At 51.6% G+C, this 10,806-nt stretch overlaps 1 protein-coding gene across 1 annotated transcript in view; it reads left to right on the plus strand.

Annotated features, from left to right (window-relative positions):
- Positions 1-299: 299 nt before the first annotated feature.
- Positions 300-10,806, plus strand: part of LOC135564901 (mucin-2-like) — a 112,941-nt gene continuing 102,434 nt past the window's right edge. The window contains exon 1 of the mRNA XM_065010988.1: positions 300-525. Coding sequence (XP_064867060.1) covers positions 300-525 — 226 coding nt within the window. The remainder of the gene's footprint in view (positions 526-10,806) is intronic.

Genomic DNA, 10,806 nt, shown 5'->3' on the forward strand with positions numbered 1-10,806 from the left:
AGATGCGCTGTTGCACCTTCTTCACCACACTGTATGTGTGGGTGGATGATTTCAGTTTGTCTGTGATGTGTACGCTGAGGAACTTACAATGTTCCACCTTCTCCACCGCTGTCCCTTCCCTGGGGGGGTTCTCCCTCTGCTGTTTCCTGAAGTCCACGATCATCTCCTTTGAATGTTGACATTGAGTGAGAGGTTGTTTTCCTGACACCACACTCCAAGGGCCCTCACCTCCTCCCTGTAGATCGTCTCGTCATGGTTTGTAAATCAAGCCCACTACTGTTGTGTCATCTGCAAACTTGATGATTGAGTTGGAGGTGTGCATGGCCACGCAGTCGTGGGTGAACAGGGAGTACAGGAGGGGGCTGAGCACGAACCCTTGTGTGGCCCCTATGTTGAGGATCAGTGAAGCGGAGGTGTTGTTTCCTACCTTCACCACCTGGGGTCGGCCCGTCAGGAAGTCCAGGACCCAGTGGCACAGTGCGAGGTTGAGACCCAGGGCCTACACCTTAATGATGAACTTGGAGGGTACTATGGTGTTGAATGTTGAGCTGTAGTCAGCTATATAACCAGCTATAACCAGCTATAACCAGCTATAACCAGTGACACAGTTAGATATATTTTTTTTTTACATATTTTGAGGCCAAACAGTGTTTATTTACAATTACAATGACTTACAACAAACAATGTGGAGTAAAATAAGTTTTATATTCTGGACTGGGAGGTGACAGTTGAACATTAGCTCATACATACCATCTATCCATATATTATATAATCTCCATTGGACTGTGGAGGAGGCATTAAACATCCATATCTCCATTGTGTGTGGAGGAGGCATTACAACATCCATCTCTCCATAGAGACTGTGGAGGAGGCATTACAACATCCATATAGATGTGGAGGAGGCATTACAACCCATATCTCCATTGTTACTGTGGAGGAGGCATTACAACATCCATATCTCCATGAGACTGTGGAGGAGGCATTACAACATCCATCTCTCCATAGAGACTGTGGAGGAGGCATTACAACATCCATCTCTCCATAGTGACTGTGGAGGAGGCATTACAACATCCATATCTCCATAGTGACTGTGGAGGAGGCATTAACAACATCCATATCTCCATAGAGACTGTGGAGGAGGCATTACAACATCCATCTCTCCATAGAGACTGTGGAGGCATTACAACATCCATCTCTCCATAGAGACTGTGGAGGAGGCATTACAACATCCATCTCTCCATAGAGACTGTGGAGGAGGCATTACAACATCCATCTCTCCATAGAGACTGTGGAGGAGGCATTACAACATCCATCTCTCCATTGTTACTGTGGAGGAGGCATTACAACATCCATATCTCCATTGTTACTGTGGAGGAGGCATTACAACATCCATCTCTCCATTGTTACTGTGGAGGAGGAGACTGTGGATTACAACATCCATCTCTCCATTGTTACTGTGGAGGAGGCATTACAACATCCATCTCTCCATTGTTACTGTGGAGGAGGCATTACAACATCCATCTCTCCATTGTTACTGTGGAGGAGGCATTACAACATCCATATCTCCATTGTTACTGTGGAGGAGGCATTACAACATCCATCTCTCCATAGTGACTGTGGAGGAGGCATTACAACATCCATCTCTCCATAGTGACTGTGGAGGAGGCATTACATCCACTGTGGATCCATCCATCTCTCCATAGTGACTGTGGAGGAGGCATTACAACATCCATCTCTCCATAGAGACTGACTGTGGGAGGAGGCATTACAACATCCATCTCTCCATAGTGACTGTGGAGGAGGCATTACAACATCCATCCTCCATAGTGACTGTGGAGGAGGCATTACAACATCCATCTCTCCATTGTTACTGTGGAGGAGGCATTACAACATCCATATCTCCATCCATGTTCCATTGAGACTGTGGAGGAGGCATTACAACATCCATCTCTCCATAGTTACTGTGGAGGAGGCATTACAACATCCATATCTCCATAGAGACTGTGGAGGAGGACTGTGGAGGAGGCATTACAACATCCATCTCTCCATAGAGACTGTGGAGGAGGCATTACAACATCCATCTCTCCATAGAGACTGTGGAGGTTACTGTGGAGGAGGCATTACAACATCCATCTCTCCATAGACACTGTGGAGGAGGCATTACAACATCCATCTCTCCATAGTGACTGTGGAGGAGGCATTACAACATCCATCTCTCCATAGTGACTGTGGAGGAGGCATTACAACATCCATATCTCCATAGACTGTGGAGGAGGCATTACAACATCCATATCTCCATAGAGACTGTGGAGGAGGCATTACAACATCCATATCTCCATTGAGACTGTGGAGGAGGCATTACAACATCCATATCTCCATAGTGACTGTGGAGGAGGCATTACAACATCCATCTCTCCATAGTGACTGTGGAGGAGGCATTACAACATCCATCTCTCCATTGTTACTGTGGAGGAGGCATTACAACATCCATATCTCCATTGTTACTGTGGAGGAGGCATTACAACATCCATCTCTCCATTGTTACTGTGGAGGAGGCATTACAACATCCATCTCTCCATAGAGACTGTGGAGGAGGCATTACAACATCCATATCTCCATTGTTACTGTGGAAGAGGTTATCCATCTCTCCATAGAGACTGTTAACAGACCATCTCTCCAAACATGTTCCATCCCAGTTCATTAATAGTCACATACATTCATTAATAGTCACACATCCACTCTCTCACCAAGACTTGTACACTCTCCCCTCTCTCTTCCTCCTACCCCTCTCTGCCTCTCTCTGCCAATCTCTCTCTGCCTCTCTCTCTTCCTCTCTCACCAAGACTCGTACACTCTCCTCTCTCTCTTCCTCCTACCCCTCTCTGCCTCTCTCTCTGCCTCTCTCTGCCAATCTCTCTCTGCCTTCTGTTTCTATTTTTCTTCCTTTCTGTCACAGACACAGTGTGATGAGGGGGTGGTGTGTGTGTCAGGTTTGATGGATGGTGGGGTCGTCAGCTCTCAGGGTTTTCCTGCTAGACTCCGCTGAACTGTTACTGTATGTGACAGCCCCTGGTCATACACACGCACACGCACGACACACAGTCACGCACGACACACAGTCACGCACCGGCGCAGGCGCACACACACACACACACACACACACACACACACACACACACACACACACACACACACACACGTTAGGGGAAGTGACATGTTAATGGAAGTTAAAACGTTGTAATGTCTGAGCCTGGTGTGAGCAGGGAGCCCTGGTGTTTACCCCTGTGACACACACACATACACATGCTCACATACACATACTCACACACACATACACATACTCATTGTTATACATAGACATACTCACATGCTCCATACACATACTTTGGCACACATACACATACTCACACTTATCATACTCTGAGAGCATTTCAGAGCAGTCAGCCTCTGGTGTTTGGCCTCCTCCTCCATCGCTCCTCACTCTCTAACTCTGAGAATGCTTTTCCTCCTCCTCCCTTCCTCTTCCTCCTCCTCTCCTCCCCTCTCTTCCTCTCCTCTTCCCCTCCTCATCCCCTCTTCCTCTCCTCTTCCCCTCCTCTCCTCCTCTTCCTCTCCTCTTCCTCTTCTCTTCCCCCTCCTCTCTTCTCCCCCCCACTGGCCTGGTACTAGATGGCTGTACCTAATAAACTGTCTTGGTACTAGATGAGTATACCTAATAAACTGACCTGGTACTAGATGGTTGTACCTAATAAACTGACCTGGTACTAGATGGTTGTACCTAATAAACTGGACCTGGTACTAGATGGGTGTACCTAATAAACTGTCCTGGTACTAGATGGGTGTACCTAATAAACTGACCTGGTACTAGATGAGTATACCTAATAAACTGTCCTGGTACTAGATGGCTTTACCTAATAAACTGGACCTGGTACTAGATGTGTGTACCTAATAAACTGGCCTGGTACTAGATGGCTGTACCGAATACACTGGCCACAGACTGTATCTGTGTTTTTATGAAAGACATTGATATGAACTAGTATATTAAGGTCTAATAACAGCTGTATATTAAACATGTGTTGTGATATCTATTGTTGTGTTGCCACCTCATTTCTAAGCCCCGCTGCCCAGGGCAAATTATATTACCCATGCATCATCTCTCCTACCTCCCTCCCTCCTCCCTCTCCCTCCCCTCCCGATACTCTCCCTCTCCCTCTCTCCCCACTACTCTCTTCTCCCCTCTCCTCCCTTTCCTCCCCACTATCCTCCCCTCTCCTCCCTCTCCCTCTCCTCCCCCACTACTCTCCTCTCCCCTCTCCTCCCCCTACTCTCTCCTCTCTCCCTCTCCCTCCTCCCCCACTTCTCTCCTCTCCCCTCTCCCCACACTGCTCTCCTCTCCCCTCTCCTCCCCTCCCCACTCTCTCTCTCTCCCTCCTCCCCCACTCTCTCCTCTCCTCCCCACTCTCCTCCCCACTCTCTCCTCCTCTCCTCCCCCTCCCACTAAACTCCTCTCCCCTCTCCTCCCCACTACTCTCCCTCTCCTCCTCCCCACTACTCTCCCTCTCCTCTCCCTCCCCTCCCTCTCCTCTCCCCTCCACTCTCTCCCTCTCCCTCTCCTCCCCACTACTCTCCTCTCCTCCCCTTCTCCTCCCCACTACTCTCCTCTCCCTCTCTCCTCCCCACTACTCTCCTCTCCCTCTCCTCCCCACTTCTCTCCCCTCTCCTCTCCTCTCCCCATTGTCCTCTCCCTCTCCCCCCACTATCTCCTCTCCCTCTCCCCACCCCACTACTCTCCCTCTCCTCCCACCCTCCCCCCTCTCTCCCCTCTCCTCCCCACTCTCTCTCCTCTCCTCCCTCTCCTCCCCTCCCCCTCTCCTCCCCTCTCCTCTCTCCTCCCCACTACTCTCCTCTCCCCTCTCCTCCCCACTACTCTCCTCTCTCCTCCCCACTACTCTCCTCTCCCCTCTCCTCCCCACTACTCTCCTCTCCTATCCCCTCCCCCCCACTCTCCTCCCCTCTCCTCTCCCCCTCCTCCCCACTACTCTCCTATCCTCTCCCCTCCACGCTCCTCTCCCTCTCCTCTCCCCTCTCCTCCTCGCTACTCTCCCTCTCCTCTCCCTTCTCCTTTCCCCTCTCCTCCCCACTACTCTCCTCTCCCTCTCCTCCTCGCTACTCTCTCCTTGTGCGTGTGTGTGTATGAGGCCCTTAAACTCCTGCCCTGCTCCGCTACTCTCCCCTCCCCTCTCCTCTCCTCTCCCCTCCCTCCCCACTACTCTCCTCTCCCCTCCCTCCTCCCACTACTCTCCTCTCTCCCTCCCCTCCCCACTACTCTCCTCTCCCTCCTCCCCACTCTCTTCTCCCTCTCCTCCCCTCTCCTCCCCACTCCTCCCCTCTCCTCCCCTCCTCCCCTCCTCTCCTCCCCCACTACTCTCCTCTCCCCTCTCTCTCCCCTTCCTCCCCCCTACTCTCCCTCTCTCCTCCCCTCTCCTCTCCTCCCCACTACTCTCCTCTCCCTCTCCCTCCCTCTCTACTCTCCTCTCCCCTCTCCCTCTCCTCCTCCCGCTCTCTCCTCTCCTCCCTCTCCTCCCCACTAGATCTCCTCTCCCCTCCCTCCCCACTTACTCCCTCCCCTCTCCCCTCTCCTCCCTCCTCCCCACTACTCTCCCCTCCCTCTCCTCCCCACTCTCTCCTCTCCCCTCTCTCTCCCCACTACTCTCCTCTCCTCCCCACTACTCTCCTCTCCCCTCTCCTCCCCACTACTCTCCTCTCCTCTCCTCCCCACTACTCTCCTCTCCCCTCTCTCCTCCCCCTCTCCTCCCCTCCCTCCCACTACTCTCCTCTCCCTCTCCTCTCTCCCCTCTCCTCCCCACTACTCTCCTCTCCTCTCCTCCCCACGCTCACTCTCCCCTCTCCTCCCCTCTCCTCCTCCTCTCTATCTCTCCCCTCTCCTCTCCCTTCTCCTTTCCACTCTCCTCTCCCCTCTCCTCCTCCACTACTCTCTCCTTTGTGCGTGTGTGTGTATGAGGCCATTAAACTCCCTGCCCTGCTCCTCTCTCCCCTCTCCTCTCCCTCTCTCTCCCTCTCCTCCCCTCTCCCCTCCTCTCCCACTCTCCTCCCCACTACTCTCCTCTCCCCCTCCCCTCCCTCCCCTCTCTCCTCCCCACTCTCTCCTCTCCCTCTCCTCCCCTCTCCTCCCTCTCCTCCCCACTACTCCTCTCCCCCTCCCTCTCCTCCCCACTCTCTCCTCTCCCTCTCCTCCCCACTACTCTCCTCTTCCCTCTCCTCCCCACTACTCTCCTCTCCCCCTCTCCTCCCCACTACTCTCCTCCTCCCCCACTACTCTCCTCTCCTCTCTCCTCCCCACTACTCTCCTCTCCCTCTCCTCCCCACTACTCTCCTCTCCCCTCTCCTCCCCTCTACTCTCCTCTCCCATCCTCCCTCCCCACTCTCCCCACCTCTCCCCTCTCCTCCCCCACTACTCTCCTCCCCCTCTCTCCTCTCCTCCCCCCACTACTCTCCCTCTCCCTCTCCTCCCCACTACTCTCCTCTCTCCTCCCCACTACTCTCCTCTCCTCCTCTCCTCCCCACTACTCTCCTCTCCTCTCCTCCCCACTACTCTCCTCTCTCCCTCTCCTCCCCACTCTCTCCTCTCTCCTATCTCCCTCCCCTCCCCTCTCCTCTCCTCTCCCTCTCCCTCCCCCCCACTCTCCTCCCCTCTCCTCTCCTCTCCTCTCCCCTCCACGCTACTCTCCCTTCTCCTTTCCCCTCTCTCCCCCACTACTCTCCTCTCCCTCTCCTCCTCGCTACTCTCTCCTTGTGCGTGTGTGTGTATGAGGCCATTAAACTCCCTGCCCTGCTCAGCTACTCTCCCTCTCCTCTCCTCTCTCCTCCCCACTACTCTCCTCTCCCCCTCCCTCCCCTCCCCACTACTCTCTTCTCCCTCCTCTCCTCCCCTCTCCTCCCCACTACTCTCTCCCTCTCCTCCCCACTACTCTCCTCTTCCCTCTCCTCCCCACTACTCTCCTCTCTCCTCCCCACTACTCTCCTCTCCCTCTCCCCCACTACTCTCCTCTCCCCTCTCCTCCCCACTACTCTCCTCTCTCCTCCCCACTACTCTCCTCTCCCTCTCCTCCCCACTACTCTCCTCTCCTCTCCTCTCCCCCTCCTCACTACTCTCCTCTCCCCTCTCCTCCCCACTACTCTCCTCTCTATCCCCTCCCCACTACTCTCCCTCTCCCCTCTCCCCTCCCTCCCACTACTCTCCTCTCCCCCCCCCCCACTACTCTCCTCTCCCTCTCCTCTCCTCTCTCCTCACCGCTACTCTCCTCTCCCCTCTCCTCCCCGCTACTCTCCTCTCCCCTCTCTCCTCCTCGCTACTCTCCTCCTCTCCCTCTCCTCCTCTCCCCTCCCCTCTCTCCCTCTCCTCCTCGCTACTCTCCCTCTCCTTGTGGGTGTGTGTGTATGAGGCCCTTTGAACTCCCTGCCCTGCTCCCACACCACTTCATCTGTCTCGGCAATTACTATCATGTAGCCCGACATCCCCAAATCGGGTGCCATGCTGAGTGTGTGTGTGTGTGTGTGTGTGTGTGTGTGTGTGTGTGTGTGTGTGTCTGTGTGTGTGTGTGTCTGTGTGTGTGTGTCTCTGTGTGTGTGTGTGTGTGTGTGTGTGTGTGTGTGTGTGTGTGTGTGTGTGTGTGTGTGTGTGTGTGTGTGTGTTGGAAATGATGATGATGATATCCTCCTCCTGAACAGCAATAGTGGACAAATCACTTTGTTGTGGTGTTTTTCATTCTGGAGAAGGAGATTTACTGAGAAAGATCCGGAAGGATATACGTAGAGGTCTGTGTGTGTGTGTTTCTACGTAGAGGTCTATGTGTGTGTGTGTGTGTGTGTGTTTATACGTAGAGGTCTATGTGTGTGTGTTTATACGTAGAGGTCTATGTGTGTGTGTGTGTTTATACGTAGAGGTCTGTGTGTGTGTGTGTGTGTGTGTGTGTGTGTGTGTGTTTATACGTAGAGGCCTATGTGTGTGTGTGTGTGTGTGTGTGTGTGTGTGTGTGTTTATACGTAGAGGCCTATGTGTGTGTGTGTGTGTGTGTGTGTGTGTGTGTGTGTGTGTGTGTGTGTGTGTGTGTGTGTTGTTTATACGTAGAGGTCTATGTGTGTGTGTGTGTGTGTGTGTGTGTGTGTGTGTGTGTGTGTGTATGGTTATACGTAGAGGTCTATGATCTCACCCTCCACTCAGCCTATCACTATCTAATCTCACCCTCCACTCAGCCTATCACTAGCCTAATCTCTCACCCTCCACTCAGCCTATCACTATCTAATCTCACCTCCACCCTATCACTATCTAATCTCACCCTCCACTCAGCCTATCACTATCTAATCTCACCTAATCTCACTACTCTCACTCCACTCAGCCTATCTAATCTCACTCAGCCTATCACTATCTAATCTCACCCTCCACTCTATCCTTTTACCCAGACTCAGCCTATCACTATCTAATCCTCCACTAGCACTATCTAATCTCACTATCACTATCTAATCTCACCCTCCACTCAGCCTATCTAATCTCACTAGCCTCTAATCTCACTCAGCCTGTCACCTCAGCCTGTCACTCTCACTCAGCCTATCACTATCTAATCTCACCTACTCTCACTCAGCCTGTCACTATCTAATCTCACTCCACTATCTAATCTCACTCCCTATCACTATCTAATCTCACTCAGCCTGTCACTATCTAATCTCACTCAGCCTGTCACTATCTAATCTCACTCTGTCACTAATCTCTCACTCAGCCTAATATCTCAATCTCACTCAGCCTGTCACTATCTAATCTCACTCAGCCTGTCACTATCTAATCTCACCTCCACTCAGCCTCTAATCTCACTCAGCCTACCCCTCCACTCAGCCTATCACTATCTAATCTCACCCTCCACTCAGCCTGTCACTATCTAATCTCACTCAGCCTATCACTATCTAATCTCACCCTCCACTCAGCCTGTCACTATCTAATCTCACCCTAGCTCACTATCTAATCTCACCCTCCACTCAGCCTATCACTATCTCACTTCTAACCCTCCACTCAGCCTGTCACTATCTAATCTCACCTCCACTCAGCCTGTCACTATCTAATCTCACCCTCCACTCAGCCTATCACTATCTAATCTCACCTCCACTCAGCCTATCACTCTAATCTCACCCTCCACTAATCTATAATCTCACCCTCCACTCAGCCTGTCACTATCTAATCTCACTCAGCCTATCACTATCTAATCTCACTCAGCCTATCACTATCTAATCTCACTCAGCCTATCACTATCTAATATCACCCTCCACTCAGCCTGTCACTATCTAATCTCACTAAGCCTGTCACTATCTAATCTCACCCTCCACTCAGCCTTTCACTATCTAATCTCACCCAGACCCTCAGCCTATCACTATCTAATCTCACCCTCCACTCAGCCTGTCACTATCTAATCTCACCCTCCACTCAGCCTTTCACTATCTAATCTCACCCTCCACTCAGCCTATCACTATCTAATCTCACTAAGCCTGTCACTATCTAATCTCACTCAGCCTTTCACTATCTAATCTCCCCTCCACTCAGCCTATCACTATCTAATCTCACCCTCCACTCAGCCTATCACTCTCACCCTCCAATCTCAGCCTATCACTATCTAATCTCATCTCACCTCTAATATCACCTCCACTCAGCCTGTCACTATCTAATCTCACTATCTAATCCTCCACTCAGCCTTTCACTCTAATCTCACCCAGACCTCAGCCTATCACTATCTAATCTCACCCCTGTCACTATCTCTCACCCTCCACTCTACTATAATCTCACCTCCACTCAGCCTATCACTATTAATCACTACTCTATCTAATCTCACCCAGACCCTCTCACTATCTAATCTCACCCTCCACTCAGCCTGTCACTATCTAATCTCACCCTCCACTCAGCCTTTCACTATCTAATCTCACCTCCACTCAGCCTATCACTATCTAATCTCACTAAGCCTGTCACTATCTAATCTCACCCTCCCCTCCACTCAGCCTGTCACTACTCAGACTCCAGCCTGTCACTATCTAATCTCTCAGACCTATCACTATCTAATCTCACTCTCCAATCCCCAGCCTATCACTACTACACACATGCACTCAGACACTATCTAACTTCATGCACTCAGACCTGTCACTATCTAATCTCACTATCCCTCCACTCAGCCTTTCACTATCTAATCTCACCCTCCACTCAGCCTATCACTCAGACTACACATATCACTACTCAGACACTATCTAATCTCACTCAGCCTTTCATCACTCCACTCAGACACACATGCACCCTCCACTCACATCATGCACTCTAGACACACATGCACTCAGATACAATCTCACAGCCTTCACTATGCACTCAGACACACATGCACTCAGACACACATGCACTCAGACACACATGCACTCAGACACACATGCAGACACATGCACTCAGACACACATGCACTCACACACATGCACTCAGACACACATGCACTCAGACACACATGCACTCAGACACACATGCGCTCAGACACACATGCGCTCAGACACACATGCGCTCAGACACACATGCACTCAGACACACATGCACTCAGACACACATGCACTCAGACACACATGCACTCAGACACACATGCACTCAGACACACATGCACTCAGATACACATGCACTCAGACACACATGCACTCAGACACACATGCACTCAGACACACATGCGCTCAGACACACATGCGCTCAGACACACATGCGCTCAGACACACATGCGC

Source organism: Oncorhynchus nerka, linkage group LG26 (assembly GCF_034236695.1).
Source record: "Oncorhynchus nerka isolate Pitt River linkage group LG26, Oner_Uvic_2.0, whole genome shotgun sequence".
Classification (NCBI taxonomy): Eukaryota; Metazoa; Chordata; class Actinopteri; order Salmoniformes; family Salmonidae; genus Oncorhynchus; species Oncorhynchus nerka.